The sequence below is a fragment of the Lepidochelys olivacea genome (genome assembly GCF_965140295.1).
Source record: "Lepidochelys olivacea isolate rLepOli2 genome assembly, chromosome: 2".
Lineage (NCBI taxonomy): Eukaryota > Metazoa > Chordata > Testudines > Cheloniidae > Lepidochelys > Lepidochelys olivacea.
In genome coordinates, this window is record NC_140412.1 from 144,398,847 (window position 1) to 144,415,459 (window position 16,613).

Below are 16,613 nucleotides of genomic sequence, written 5' to 3' on the forward strand. Positions count from 1 at the left end.
TGCACACTGCTCAATTTCTCTTTCATACACTTTATCCAGCCTATGACATCTGCTGTGTTGGGTGGACTGTATCCTGGTCTTAATGACTGAACCATGTTAATAAAGTGTGGGTTCTCAATCATACAGAAAGGAGAGTTTGTTGCATAAACAAACCGGGCAATTTTTTCCATCAATTACTACTTTTTGTATTTTTTTTTTTAATCACAAACTTATCTATGGTTGTTTCTGGATGATGGCGATATAACTCAAACTATAGAAAATGATGGTGATCTTGAAGGTGGATAGTCTTCAGAATCCTGTATGTTGAGGATGGATTCTCCTAAACAAAATAAGTCAATGCAGTTATTTAATTATTATTACCATACTGCTCATTTAGTATTACTCATTGCATTCACTGACACTCAGTACTACTTTAAAGGTGAAATTGTAAAAGGAAGATTTGCCTATTTCAGCTATTTTTTTTATCACAACCACATCTAAAATGATAGTAACATAGAGTAACAACTATATTTTTTGCTCAAACATAAGAAATCAATAATAGTCCAGAAGGAAGAGAGGCAGTCCTTAAGAAAGAGGTATGAAATAAAAAAAGTTTACCAACCTGAAGATCCTGCATGTTTAGACGTGTTCCTTTCATCATCTTCAACGAAGTTTCCTCCTGAGAAGGAACACTTCTCATGATGTTGTTTCATTTGGACAACCAGGCCTTGCATTTCTTTGTTGCACTGTTTGCATTTTGCACGCATGCCTGTCTTACCCACAGGTAGAGGAACTTCATTAAAATATTCCCAAACTGGGTCTCTTTTACAGCCTGCTGCCATTATAGGTTTTCCATTCTAGTGAGAGAATGGTATGATAGATCTCAAATGAATTAAGGTTAAAGTCAGAAAGGCCTCAAGACTTCTGGAATATGTTGCTCAAACAGTTTCACTTTTGTTTCTACTGCCTGTCCCTCCCTTCTCACATTTATCTCCAGACTTCTTCTCCTTGTCCAGATCTCTTCCGCCCCCAACAATCTTCTATTCATTGAACTTTCTGAAACTTTTCACTTTTAGAGAGAGGTAAGGGATTGACTCTGTGCACACACATTTGCAGAGGGACAATAGGGTTGAGGCCTGTTAATTCTCACCTCTATATTATTTAGTTATTCATTTAAAAACATTTTTGCTGTTAATGAGCATGTTATCTCTAGAGACACAAATCCACAGTTTCAGAACTGCAAAACTAAGCATCCCTGATGGTATCTTTTAGACTGAGTCCCATTGGGTAGATAGAAAGATTAACCTAAATAATCTATACAGAAGCCCTTGGAACCCCATAAGATTGGATCCCTAATCCATGAACTATTGGAACTCATTTACAAAACTTTTCTTAAATATTACATGAATATATTGTCTCATACTACAGAATTAGAATTTATAATCCCTATTCCATGATGAGATATCTTTGAGCTATAATGTATCTTAATTAAATCTATCTTTAGATAGGTTTTTTCCTCAAAAAGCATTTTATCAAAAAAATCTGATTTAAATAAAAAAAAAACAGATTAAAAAAACCCAAAAACATTGATTTTTATCCACCATGGGCAAGAGAGCCCCTCAACAATAGGAGAGAGGGTGTTCTAACTATTTACACTAATACTACTTATACTATATATTTACTAACTATACTTAAAACTAACAAACAAACTATAAAACAGAGTACAAAACCACCGAGAAGAAGCCTTGCTGAAGCAAGAGGAGTTGTTCCAGCAACCGTCATGGGCACTAAGAAGGAACAGAGGGTGTGTGGCCCCTAGCATCACCCCTTAATCTGGTGCATGGCACCAGAGGGCGCTAGAGACTGCCTGATAGATATCACTGAGGGAAAATTTTCCAGCAATGCTGCAATGCAGCTCACACATGCCTAATGTGGAATGCACATTAGCAAGCCCTTGAAGAATTTATTAAGCAAAATTTGTGGACTGTCAAAAATAAGATTAAAAACAGAACTGATCAATCAGGTGCAAACAATGTTGGATGGAAATTTGTGAAATTCAAATAATATTTTTGAGCAAGATCTAAGATTTTTTTACGTGGTTTCAAGATGTTCCTGTTTGGACACTGGGTGTTTATGCATTCCTCAAAACACTGCAGATTTACAGAACTGTGGTATATTTTAAAGTTAGGATCTTAACAGATGATTAAGCACAAATTCAAAGCACTAATTTTTGTCTGTTTTTAGTATATACTTTAAGCAGTTTGGTTGGAAACACCGACTGGAACTTGAAAAAAGCATGGAGTACACACATTAGTCCCATGATCTTAGCACCAAACTCTCAAGTATAGTCTCAGATCTGACAATAATTGCCTCTGTGCCTTGGGTCAGTCACTTTCCCTCTTTTTCCTTCTGAGTTTTCCCTCATCTTTAAAAAAATGCAGATAGTTCTACCTACCTACTTACTGGAAGTATTGTGAGGATCATTTAGTGTGTGTACAGCACTTTGAAGACTAAAAGCAATATATAAGAACTTTTATTATTTATTATTATTAATAGGAATGTGTTCTTCACTATGTTTTACCATAGGTTCCAAAATATTCAGGGCAATCAAAACATACACAGTCAACACCCAGAGAACCTTCCATACTCACTAAGGGCCTGATTCTGCTCACAATCACGAAAACTCCATGCCCCTCAGGTCTCCTCAGCAACAGAGGCTACTCTGTGTCCTGAGAGAGAATTCCCCTAGCCCCGCCTCCAAAGGGCAGTCATACATAACTTAGGCCGCTGCCTACCTCTTTCCCATTCCCAGAATCTGTCCAGTCCAATTGCAATAAAATGCATTCAAGCTTTGAAAAATGATGCTGGGGAGGCTTACAGCTTGCTTAATGCCATCTGAACATCCCAGTGTGGGGAAACAGATGGGAGGAAAGGGTTAGACTGCGTCCCACATGAAGGATTGATTTAAAGGGGATGTGGAGCCTGAAGACATCATCTTGGCTTTCTGTTCAGAAACGGAGCTAGCTAGAAGACACTGGGGGTGAGAGGGACCCTTTATCCCTGCCCTGAAGTGGGAATGAGGAGGGGAGGGGAAGAAGCAGAGAGAGCACCATCTCACTCTACAAAGTACATTGCAGCATTGTTGGTTGTTTTGGTTTCTTCCTCACCTATTGATAGAGCTGTGCAAGAAGGGTACTACACTTCATTTATATCTTCTTTGCAGCTTCATGCTGTGGAGTGCATCCATTTCCTTTTTCCTGCCTCAGTCTCTTACACACCAACCTAACCTCTCCCAATGCACAGTCACTTCAGATGACCTACGTGCCCCAAAAGATGATGCAAGCCATGGTTAGGATTGGGTGCTAAATATGAAAATTAACACTTAAACTTATATTATTTATCATGTGAAAAAGATGTATGATAAAACTGTCAGCGTCCTAACAGACATTTAAAATGCCTTTCTGCCAACTTTGAAGGCAACATTAACAATACAGAAAAATTTAAATAATTACAGTATTGTGGTACAATTCTGTTATGGTCAGCTCCTCACAGTATTTGGAAGGAAACCTGTCAGCATGCCACATTTTATAAAGAGTCACAGGAGAGCATAAGGGCACTTGCCAAAGAAAATCTACCAATTCAAATACAGCTTAAAAGGTGAGTGTGAGATTCCTTGGAAATACAGATTATGTGTCAAGTCATGTGTGGATGTAGCAGCTTTCACAGTTATGCATCCAGGACTACATCCTCAAATGACATATATTAGCGTTGCTCCATTGATTTAATGAAGCTCTGCCAATTTATACCAGTTGAGCACCAGAGTCTGAGTCCTCCAGAAAGTTCAGGGAACTCAGACAAAATACAGAAGGCCAAATTCTGCCTTTTATATGCTCATGCACCTTGAAAGAGTACACCTGCTGTCTATACAAGCCACATATAACACTTTGCTCTTACAGAACATTTTTAATCTAAGGATCTCCTGGTATTTTACAAACAATAATTAAATCTCACTATTTGTGGGAGCTACAGGTAACGTGAAGTACAGATTGGTTAAGAGACTTGTCCAAGGTCACACAATACATAACAGAACTAGGAATAGAGGCCAGGAGTTCTGGCTCTCAGTCTTTTGTTCTAACCACTGCACACATCCTTCCTCTTATAGAGAATTTATCACTATGTATCAAATGTTATTCCTACAAAGAAGGCACCTGCTATGTTTGAAAGGAAATAGTATTTAAATTCAGCTCAGACAGAATGGGAGCACATAAAGCAGTATGATGCCCTTTCACTTTCCCTCAATCACTGTGTACTTTGTGTCCTCTGAAATGTGTGTGTGTCAGACACATTGTAATAATCAGTTTCATTTTGGAAATTTTGTTGACATTTTTGTTAAAAGATTAAATCTGATAAATTTGCTACTCACTAACACTCCAATTCAATAAAGCACTTAAGCCCATGCAAGTGTGTTGCTGAGTAAGGGCCCCAATGCTCATCCACCTTTGCAATATGCTTTGAAATCTACTAGTGAAAAGTGCTTTATAACAGCAAAAGTATTACTACCACCACCATGGGGAATAAATTTAATAAGATCTTTCCAAATGAATCAATCAATAAATGTAAATTAAGGTGGAACTGTTTGAGCATATTGTGTGTGTGCGCGCATCTTAGGTTCTGATAGCATTTTTTTCCCATTTTGCTGTGATTTTTTTGCTGCTAGGAATGCTCTTTCAAATGATTTTTCTCCTGATCAGAGATCATTCTAGATAAGCTTCTGCTGCAGCATCTAAAGAAAACTGAAGAGAAATTTAATGGAACCTATCTTGCTTCTCCTCCCTGGTTCAAGAGTGGATTGAAGGATAATTGAGATGACATGTTTAAGAGCTACTGACAATGACCACTAGCCCTGACTCATGCAACCACAGCTGTAAACTTATTTAAATCTTTAGATTGAATATATGGACGTTGCAACGTTTAAACCAGCTTTACATTCACAAAACATTTCAGCAGGTCGTTATACCCTCTGGGGCTATGGACTAGCATTAAAAACTTAAAATGCCTTGGCTTGTAACTACATAAAAATTTGATTAAACTGAAATATTCCTGGCTGTCCCAAACAGCCCCTTAACAACAACAGGCTATTGGCATCATTATAATATGTAGAAAATTAGTCACAGCAGCAAATATATTGGCTTGTTAAACAGTACACATTATGATTTTCTTTAGTAGTAAAAACGAGAGTAAACTTAGACAACAAATCCTCTTAAACACCTCTACATCAGCAAATGCAGTTTCTGCCTGTCCCAATTAATATTTTGCTAAGAATTTATTACCCAACAGAAAATCATTTGACATTGCAACAATTCAATTTCATGCTTCACATACAAATACTTACCCTCGCTTTTTTTCCCCATTACTAACACATCACTTACTCTTCCAAATCTCACAGTGTAAATTAAAATCAAAAGCTCTGCATTCATGCCTTAAACCTATAAAGTTAAGTCAGAAGCAGGCTGGAAAACTGATCTGCAGATGTTTGAGTTCAAAACTCTAGTCTTTTCCACCACCACACACAAAAGGTCTACAAATCTACTACTTTCCTACAATATTGGAAGAATTGTCTTTATACACGTTTGAAACTCTTCAGAAATGAATGGGAATTAGCCCACATCAGTGCAAAAGAAAAGGGTTTGGCTATTGTCCAAAAACAACATGTCCAAGAATATTTTATTGCAGTATTTATAGTATATGAAACAAACCTGCTCCAAAAATAATCAAGCTTTGAGTTGATGGCAATGCACATAAATACCACATGTAAAATAACACTGATCTCCCATGGAAATGTTTACCGTTAAATATTTACCTGTGTCCTCTATTTCTGAAGGTAATAACAAACTTTGTTCAGCAGTCTCCTCTGTGTAATCATACATATCTAAGTAGTGGAGTGTTAACTGTAGATAGGATTATTTATTCTTTATAATGGCTCATATAGTAACTATTCCCACACAATATAACCAGGTGAACAATAAACCACCGCAGAAACAGATGCTTTCTTGCTTCTGTTTTAGTTTAGATAAAGTCTTTGAATGGTGTTTAAATTAAAACAAACTAACAAACAAAACAAAAAACAAAGTTGATATGACATGTGAAGAAGGGAAAGAAATGAGTTACAAATATGTTATTGAAAGCACTTCTAAAATGGACTCCAGGAAATATTTCCTGGCTCCTTTTCTTACAGAAGGAGAAAAATATATTGGTGACTAATTGATTATAGAATACATATTAATTAGAAAATGGATTGGTTTGAGATAAAGTATTGTGGTGCTCAAGTAAAGGAGCCTGAGTAGTTGAAATGCCAACAAACTAGAATGAGCAAATCTGGAATTATTGGTAACAAAAGGAATGCTGAAAAGACAAAGCACAAACAGAAAGTAAAAGCCATTTTGGTGTGGGATTTCTTTTGTTAATTATGGTCCTCCTCCTGCAAACACTACTGTTTGAAGGACCAGGGCATCTGTGCATAGCGTATATAATATTTAAAATTTCATTTTACCTTTTGAGCTTCAGAGAACATGCTATTTGATTTCAGTAAGTGAAAAGCTTAAAAAAACCCTGAAGCCAAAATTTAATTACACCATTTTAAAAAAGACAATCAGTACATTTCCACGCACCTCCAGGGCATTCACAGAACCAACTAACTTCAGCCACTCAGCAACACGCGATAAAAATCTACCTTTGCTCCCCTTATAAATGGAAGTTGTAAGAAGAACAGAAGGGGAAAGGTCTCCTCTGTACTTGACTGTGTGTTATGGGTACAGGTGTAAGTGTACCACTGGTAGATAACCAGAAAGATATGTTGGTGTCCCCTGTTCTAAAGTCATTTAATCACTAACTACTGTATATTTTACAGTAAGGAAGGTTTGCTTTGCCAAAAAAACTGTATATTATACCAATACACAAGTTTATACTGAGTTCCTTATTTTTTGATGGGAGGAGGAAGGAAGGAGAGAAGATAGCCAGCGTAATAAAACGAATTCCCATCTGAACTTATGGAACTATTGCACTTTTAGTGTTTTTAAAAAAGTATGCGGTCTTTGTCTCCTTATAATAAAAAAAACTCCAAAAATATGGTCTATAAAATCCATCAGTACACAGAAGCTGCTATTTTCCTCATAAACATGGAGGCTAGTGAAATTACTACTTCTTGACTACCACCACCACACAACTTTTTTTCAGATATTAAATCCTATCTTTTGTTAATGTCACAATGTGAAGAAAATGATTTATTACTGATATTTATTTTTGCTGTTTCTGGTATAACCAAATATCAGCTAAGTATAATTTTTACTGCATATTAAGGTGGATAAAATGCCTCTTTTGTTTCTATTAATATGGTAGAGTGTATGAGTATGATTATAAACTAATATCAGAATAATAAAACAAACAAACAGATTATACATCAGGTTATTTTACTAGTCAGATAAATTAGACATCATGTACATTATCTCCTTAATAGTATGAACTTCTGTAGTTTGTGCATTTGATGCACTTTTCAACTGTCAGGATTGTAATTGTTCTGTACTTTGCTAAACACATTTTTTTTCAATAGTACATTTAATAAAAGGTGCTGGACTGACTGCTTTGGAGAGTGAATCTGATACTGGAGAAATTCTCCAGTCCATCTTGCATTCCTGACCTCCATTTTGAATAAGCAAGAGTCACTATTGGAAGCTGCAGGTCACATGATATTTCTGAGCATGTGCAATACAAATGTAGGTGGAAAGGTCAAAAGTAAGGGAAAGGTCAGATGAGGTAATCATAACTCTGGGGTAAACAATGGCAGTAAGCATGGGTGGAATGTTGGCATGTGTTCAAGAATGTGAGGTAATGTTTGGTACTGAGCATGTGCAGGAAAGATCTGATGATGTCATGCATCTAGAAAGTTCTGACAGGACACTATAAAAGGCAGTGTGTCAGCGGGCAGCCAGGCAGTTAGGAGTGGAGCAGCCGAAGGAGTAGGAACTGAAGAGAGCAAAGCAGAGAACAGCAGCAGACCTGAAGAAGCAGCAGTGGCAGCAGCAGCAGAAGTCAGCAGAGTAAGCTTGCCAGTTATAAATATAGTACAGTATAGAAAAGCATAGTATAATGTTAGTGTGCATGTGTGGGTTAATAAAGATATATGTATGAGTGTTGATAGTGAAAGAAATGTATAAGATTTAAAGAGTATAGAAATTGCTGTCAGCAGCCTGTGACAGATTGGCCATCTGTGACAGGGTGCAACCACTAAGAACCATTTCAACTGTATGTTATTGCGGCTGGGGTGCTCTTTAACTTGTTGTGTTTTTAGATTACTACTGTATTACCCCAGTCTACACTAGGAGTTGTGGTCGAATTTAGCGGCATTAAATCGATTTAACCCTGCACCCTGTCCACACGATGAAGCCCTTTTTTCCGACTTAAAGGGCTCTTAAAATCATTTTCCTTACTCCACCCCCAACAAGGGGATTAGCGCTGAAATCAGCCTTGCCGGGTTGAATTTGGGGTACTGTGGATGCAATCAGACAGTATTGGCCTCCGGGAGCTATCCCAGAATGCTCCATTGTGACCGCTCTGGACAGCACTCTCAACTCAGATGCACTGGCCAGGTAGACAGGAAAAGGCCCGCAAACTTTTGAATTTCAATTTCCTGTTTGGCCAGCGTGGCAAGCTGCAGGTGAGCGCAGAGCTCATCAGCAGCGGTGACCATGCAGAGCTCATCAGCAGAGGTGACTATGATGGAGTCCCAGAATCGCAAAAGAGCTCCTGCATGAACCGAACGGAAGGTACGGGATCTGATCGCTGTATGGGGAGAGGAATCGATGCTATCAGAACTACGTTCCAGTTTTCGAAATGCCAAAACATTTGTCAAAATCTCCCAGAGCATGAAGGACAGAGACCACAACAGGGACCTGAGAGGCAAGCCTACCAGAAAACCAGAGAGGCAAACAGCCGCTCCAGGTCAGAGCCCCAAACATGCCGCTTCTATGATGAGCTGCATTCCATTTTAGGGGGTTCAGCCACCACTACCCCAGCCGTGTTGTTTGACTCCTTCAATGGAGATGGAGGCAATACGGAAGCAGGCTTTGGGGATGAGGAAGATGATGAGGAGGAGAAGGAGGAGGAGGAGGAGGTTGTAGATAACTCACAGCAAGCAAGCGGAGAAACCAGTTTTCCCGACAGCCAGGAACTCTTTCTCACCCTGGAGCTGGAGCCAGTACCCCCCGAACCCACCCAAGGCTGCCTCCCGGACCCGCCAGGCAGAGAAGGGACCTCTGGTGAGTGTACCTTTTAAAATAGTATTCATGGTTTAAAAGCAAGCATGTTTAATGATTAAATTTGCTCTGGCATTCGTGGCTCTCCTGGATGTACTCCCAAAGCCTTTGCAAAAGGTTTCTGGGGAGGGCAGCCTTATTCCATCCACCATGGTAGGACACTTTACCACTCCAGGCCAGTAGCACATACTCGGGAATCATTGCAGAACGAAGCACTGCAATATATGTTTGCTGGCGTTCAAACAACATCCGTTCTTTATCTCTCTGTGTTATCCTCAGGAGAGTGATATCATTCATGGTCACCTGGTTGAGATAGGGTGCTTTTCTTAAGGGGACATTCAGAGGTGCCCCCTCCTGCTGGGCTGTTTGCCTGTGGCTGAACAGAAATGTTCCCCGCTGTTAGCGACGGGGAGGGAAGAGGGGTTAGCCACACGGTGAGGGGGAGGCAAAATGTGACCTTGTAACGAAAGCACGTGTGCTATGTATGTAATGTTAACAGCAAGGTTTACCCTGAAAGAGTGTACCCAATATTCTATAAAATGTGTCTCTTTAAATACTACTGTCCCTTTTTTTTCCCTCCACCAGCTGCATGTGTTTCAAGGATCACAGGATCTTCTCCTTCCCAGAGGCTAGTGAAGATTAGAAGGCGAAAAAACGCACTCGCGATGAAATGGTCTCTGAGCTCATGCCTGCCTCCCACACTGACAGAGCACAGACGAACGTGTGGAGGCAAACAATGTCAGAGTGCAGGAAAGCACAAAATGACCGGGAGGAGAGGTGGCGGGCTGAAGAGAGGGCTGAAGCTGAAAGGTGGCGGCAGCGTGATGAGAGGAGGCAGGATTCAGTGCTGAGGCTGCTGGAGGATCAAACTAATATGCTCCAGCATATGGCTGAGCTGCAGGAAAGGCAGCTGGAGCACAGACCGCTGCTACAGCCCCTGTGTAACCAACCGCCCTCCTCCCCAAGTTCCATAGCCTCCTCACCCAGACGCCCAAGAACGCGCTGGGGGGGGGCCTCCGGCCACCCAGCCACTCCACCCCAGAGGATTGCCCAAGCAACAGAAGGCTGGCATTCAATAAGTTTTAAACTTTTAAAGTGCTGTGTGGCCTTGTCCTTCCCTCCTCCACCACCCCTCCTGGTGCTTCTCTCCTTCACCACCCCTCCCGGGCTACCTTGGCAGTTATCCCCCTATTTGTGTGATGAATGAATAAAGAATGCATGAATGTGAAGCAACAATGACTTTATTGCCTCTGCAAGTGGTGATCGAAGGGAGGAGGGGAGGGTAGTTAGCTTACAGGGAAGTAGAGTGAACCAAGGGGCGGGGGGTTTCATCAAGGAGAAACAAACAGAACTTTCACACCGGAGCCTGGCCAGTCATGAAACTGGTCTTCAAAGCTTCTCTGATGCGCACCGCACCCTCCCGTGCTCTTCTAACTGCCCTGGTGTCTGGCTGCGCGTAACCAGCGGCCAGGCGATTTGCCTCAACCTCCCACTCCGCCATAAACATCTCCCCCTTACTCTCACAGAGATTGTGGAGTGCACAGCAAGCAGTAATAACAGTGGGAATATTGGTTTTGCTGAGGTCTAAGCAAGTCAGTAAACTGCGCCAGCGCACTTTTAAAGGTCCAAATGTACATTCTACCACCATTCTGCACTTGCTCAGCCTGTAGTTGAACAGCTCCTGACTACTGTCCAAGCTGCCTTGTATGGCTTCATGAGCCATGGCATTAAGGGGTAGGCTGGGTCCCCAAGGATAACTATAGGCATTTCAACATCCCCAATGGTTATTTTCTGGTCTGGGAAGAAAGTCCCTTCCTGCAGCTTTTGAAACAGACCAGAGTTCCTGAAGATGTGAGTGTCATGTACCTTTCCCGGCCATCCCACGTTGATGTTGGTGAAACGTCCCTTGTGATCCACCAGTGCTTGCAGCACTATTGAAAAGTACCCCGTGTGGTTTATGTACTCGCCGTCTTGGTGCTCCGGTGCCAATATAGGGATATGGGTTCCGTCTATGGCCCCACCACAGTTAGGGAATCCCATTGCAGCAAAGCCATCCACTATGACCTGCACATTTCCCAGGGTCACTACCTTGATATCAGCAGATCTTTGATTGCGTTGGCTACTTGCATCACAGCAGCCCCCACAGTCTATTTGCCCACTCCAAATTGATTCCCGACTGACTGGTAGCTGTCTGGCGTTGCAAGCTTCCACAGGGCTACTGCCACTCGCTTCTCAACTGTGAGGACTGCTCTCATCTTGGTATTCATGCGCTTCAAGGCAGGGGAAATCAAGTCAAAGTTCCATGAAAGTGCCCTTACGCATGCGAAAGTTTCGCAGCCACTGGGAATCGTCCCAGACCTGCAATACTATGTGGTCCCACCAGTCTGTGCTTGTTTCTCAGGCCCAGAATCGGCATTCCACTGCATGAACCTGCCCCATTAGCACCATGATGCCCACATTGCCAAGGCCCGTGCTTTGAGAGAAGTCTGTGTCCATGTCCTCATCACTCTCGTCACCGCACTGACGTCGCCTACTCATCCGGTTTCTCTTTGCCAGGTTCTGGCACTGCATATACTGCTGGATAATGCGGGTGGTGTTTAATGTGCTCCTAATTGCCAAAGTAATCTGAGCGGGCTCCATGCTTGCTGTGGTATGGCGTCTGCACAGAAAAAAGGCGCGGAACGATTGTCTGCTGTTGCTCTGATGGAGGGAGGGGCGACTGACGACATGGCTTACAGGGTTGGCTTACAGGGAATTAAAATCAACAAAGGGGGTGGCCTTACATCAAGGAGAAACAAAAACAACTGTCACACAGAATGGCCCTCTCAAGGATTGAACTCAAACCCCTGGGTTTAGCAGGCCAATGCTCAACCCACTAAGCTATCCCTCCCTCTGGTATTTCAGGCAGGACTGAATCTCCATTAAAGTTTTCAAGGTGCCCCTGACAGACCTCACCAGAACGATTGTCAGCCGTTGATTTCACGGAGGGAGGGAGGGAGGGAGGGACGGGGGAGCAAATGAATACAAAACAAATCTGGTCTATTTCTTGTTTTGATACACTCCATCTGTCTTTTACATCTTTAGCAGGCAGCAGACGGTGCAGTAGGACTGCTAGCCATCCTCATCTCCTGCCTGCTCACCGTAAGATGGTACAATAGTCCTGCAGGCAGTCCTAAAGAGAATGACCTGGTCGAGTCACTCCTAATTTAGTCCCTGCACTCATGTCTGGCCAGGCGCTCCTGACCAACCTTACCAAGGCAGCCAGGAGCACCTCGGACACAATGACGATGGTTTTCAGGCCTATTGCACCGTCTGCTGCCACAAGGCAATGGATTGCTGCTGCTGTGTAGCAATGCAGTACCGCGTCTGCCAGCACCCAGAAGACACATGGTGACAGTGAGCTGAGTGGGTTTCATGCTTGCCGCAGTATGGCGTCTGCACAGTTAACTCAGGAAAAAAGGCGCGAAACAATTGTCTGCCTTTGCTTTCACGAAGGGAGGGAGGGAGGGAGGGCCTGACGACATGTACCCAGAACCACCCGAGACAATGTTTTTTGCCCCATCAGGCATTGGGATCTCAACCCAGAATTCCAATGGGCGGCGGAGACTACGGGAACTGTGGGACTACTCACAGTGCAACACTCAAGAAGTCGACGCTCGCCTCGGTACTGTGGAAGCAGTCCACTGAGTTAATGCACTTAGAGAATTTTGTGTGAGGACACACAATCGACTATATAAAAACGATTTCTAAAAAAACGACTTCTATAAATTCGACCTAATTTCGTAGTGTAGACATACCTTTAGAGATTATTGCTTATACTAATCCAAAAATGCCTTGTTTTGGAAAAAAATACTGTTTCTGTCAATCATTTATTGGAAGGCTGTATCCATGTCCACCAGGTATTTCCTTAGCTATCCTGGAGACCCATACTTTCGGAAAACAGATTGGTTAATAAGTGGGTTGTTTTTAGGAAACCCTTAGTAAACACAGGAGAGGGCAATAGGTGAGCTATTCTGGGGATATTCTACATTTTTTCGGGGTACAATGCCCTTTATTCATCCGCAGAACAGGAACTGCAGGAGCATTGGCATATATCCCAAAAATTTTTGCTCACGTGCTTCAGCCATCACCTGGTGGGACCTCTTGGGGTTTGTCTACACAGCTAAAAAACACCCACAGCAATGAGTCTCAAAGGCCAGGTTTACAGACTGGGCTTCATGCTACGGTGCTAAAAATAGCTGTTTAGATATTTGGGTTTGGGCTGGAGCTTGAGTTCTAAAACCACTCTCTTGGACTTCACAGCCTGCGCCCGAATGCTTACACAGCTATTTTTAGTGCTTCAACACAAGCCCAAGTCTGTGGGCCTAAGCTCTGAGACTTGCTGCCTCAGGTATTTGTTTTGCCATTTAAACATACCCCTACAGTCAGCAGGGATTCCAATTTCCATGCCCATTCAATACATGGCCTCTTAAATATGACTGCCAGAAAGGCTGTCAAAAATTCCATTTGCCATTTTAAGTTTTGTGATGTGGACTCTTGTTCTGAAGGAAATGAACTGAGACTACTAATTCATTTCTCTTAGATCAAACAACAGCACAGTAACAACTTTCAATAACTATTGATCTCATCTGTACTCTTACTAGAGACTCAGAAATGAAAGATTTTGTTTCTTCTTGTCAGTCCCTTGAACCATCCACCTCCCCCTATATCCAGCACATTTATGTGAAAACAGAATGTGTTCCATGAATTTAGACACTATGAAAATTAAAATAAAATTGTTTCCAACAAAAGCCCTAGTGATGATGTAGTACAGAGGCGGGCAAACTTTTTGGCCTGAGGGTTGCATCCGATTTCTGAAATTGTATGGAGAGCTGGTTAGGGGAGGCTGTGTCTCCCCAAACAGCAAGGCATGGCCCGACCCCCGCCCCCTATCTGAACCCCCCGCTTCTCACCCCCTGACGGCCCCCCCGAGACTCCTGCCCCATCCAACCCCCACTGTTCCCTGACGGTCCCCCGGGGACCCCTGCCGCATCCACCCCCGCTCCGCTCTCGGTCCCCTGACCACCCCTGGACACCCCCACCCCTAACTGTCCCCCACCACCCCATCCAATCCCCTCCCTCCTTCCTGACTGCCCCCCTGGGACCCCTGCCCCATCCAACCCCCCCTTCTCCCTGACTGCCCCCGGACCCCTCACCCCTAACTGCCTCCCACCGCCCCATTCAACCCCCCCCTCCTTCCTGAGTGCCCCCCTGGAACCCCTGCCCCATCCACACCCCCTGCTCCCTGTCCCCTGACCGCCCTCCGCCACCCCATCAAATCCCTCCTCTCCTTCCTGACTGCCCCACTCCGGGACCCCTGCCCCCATTCAACTCCTATTTCTCGCCCTCTGACCGCCCCGACCCCTATCCACGCCCCTGATCACCCCCTGAACTCCCCTGCCCTCTATCTAACTCCCCCTTGCTCCCATACCCGCTGCCTGGAGCGCTGGAGGCTGGCAGCGTGGCTCCACCAGGACAGGCAGCCGCGCCGCGCCATGCCACGCAGCAGAGAACCGGGTCAGGCTGGGATCTGCAGCCCTGCTGCCCAGAATATAGCTCTGCGTGGCAGCGTGGCTACGGGGGAGAGGCCAGGGGCGAGCCTCTAGGGCCAGGAGCTCGGGGGCTGGGCAGGACGGTCCCGTGGGTCGTAGTTTGCCCACTTCTGATGTAGTAAGTGGCATAAGAATATGTCCAACTGGAAACAACTGAAGAAAGTTACCCATTACATGTCAACCTGACACCAGATATTATGAAACATTTTCCTTTACATAACAAACTGGTAGCTTTCAGGTAATAATGCAGAACATACCTATGTTGCAGGAAACCAATAAAAGGTGAAACTCCCGTTCCTGGACCCACCATCATAAAAGGGACAGATGGATCTGAAGGTAAGTGGAAAGTGTTGATTGGACGAGCAAAAATAGAGACCTAGAATGAAATTAAATACTATTACATGTGTGGGAACATATGTGTGTGTGTGTGTTCGTTCCCACACACATGCACACGCGTACACAGAACAAATTAATGAATTATATTTGAATGATTATAGTCTGCTTAAACTTCTCAGTTTACTGAAGTCATGTAAATATTTGAGGCCAAATTTCAAATAGGTTTCTGAAAATATAGATGCCAGATTTGCAGTCTATCTGCACGTCCAAAAGTGGGTAAATGCACACAGAAACATGGGTTTCTGAATATGAAAACTGATACAATCTCAAATTTAGGAGAGGCATTTTTAGAGGTTCTTGAAATTTTGATCTGTAGTACTCTGAGGAAACAAGGCTTTCTTGATGCTAATCTTAAACTGTTTCTTTCCTTCCACTTGTGACCCCTGCTCCCATCATCTCTTATTATTATGGAAAAGAGTCAAATGTGAGTTTCTCTGGAACTGCAAGACTGACTCCCAGACTTCCCTCTGCCCACACAGATAAAACTTATCCAGGCCCTCCAACATGTCACATATTGCAACACCTTTCTCTCTGATTTTGACAAATGCTTGCCCCTTTAAATCCACTGAAAATGCCCCAAGTATCTTCTTGGATTATCCTTCTAACCACATTACCCGCCCCTGCATCCCTCTGTTAGTTCCACCTGTTTAGCTGTATCAAACACAAGCTCCTTGTCTTTTTCTTTTCAGGCCAATCATGTCAACCCCCACCTCTGCTCTGCCAGTGATGTCAACAGTCATTGTCCATCAGTGCAGTTTTTCCTCAGGCACCTCTGTGATTTCTTAAATGCCACCCCTTTTGCATAGTAGAAGCTACACTGTGATGGTTTGCTTTTGTGGGGAACACTGCCTGGTCAGGGCTTAGACCCTTCAACATGCGGGGTGGAGGGCAGGTTGGTAGGGGAGCCAGGGACCTCCCACTCCACTGGGTTCCGGCCTAGGGCCCTGTGAGGGCTATCAAAGGCCTAATACCCAGGCCTAGGCTGCCTTCCCTGGACCACTTCCTACCACTCCGCTAATGTCCAAAGTTCCCAGTCTGTGGCAAGGAGGTGTAAATGGAGGGGGTCCGGTGTAAAGTTGGCAAGGGGGTCAGGTTACCACTAAATGCCTCCTTGTGGCCATGCTTGGTGTGACAGCTCTCTCTCTCTCTCTCAGGGCAGCAGCTGCCTCCTCCTGTGACTTGACCCTCTGGCCAGGTCAATTTCCAATCTCTCCCCTGTCCTGGTAGTCCACAAACAACCCAAGGGGAATTAACACAAACAAACAATTCATATGAGAGAGAGAAGGAAATTCTTCCCTCTCAAGGTGTATCTGAAGCAGATTCTCCCTTCCCTCAGGGA

General features: G+C 43.5%; 2 protein-coding genes across 6 annotated transcripts in view; one reads left to right on the top strand and one right to left on the bottom strand.

Annotated features, from left to right (window-relative positions):
• The window catches only part of MTRR (5-methyltetrahydrofolate-homocysteine methyltransferase reductase), a 124,639-nt gene that overhangs the window by 11,089 nt on the left and 96,937 nt on the right, over positions 1 to 16,613 (bottom strand). For all 5 annotated transcript variants that reach the window (XM_084619399.1, XM_084619396.1, XM_084619395.1 and 2 more), the window contains one exon: positions 15,136 to 15,254. In XM_084619399.1, the coding sequence (XP_084475525.1) occupies positions 15,136 to 15,254 (119 nt within the window). The remainder of the gene's footprint in view (positions 1 to 15,135; positions 15,255 to 16,613) is intronic.
• On the top strand, positions 8,609 to 10,424 carry LOC311515646 (uncharacterized protein; the record flags this gene model as incomplete). The annotated part of the gene is made up of 2 exons (XM_084618882.1): positions 8,609 to 9,290; positions 9,873 to 10,424. 2 exons carry the CDS (start codon positions 8,609 to 8,611, stop codon positions 10,136 to 10,138), a joined length of 948 nt encoding a protein of 315 aa, XP_084475008.1. The 3' UTR covers positions 10,139 to 10,424.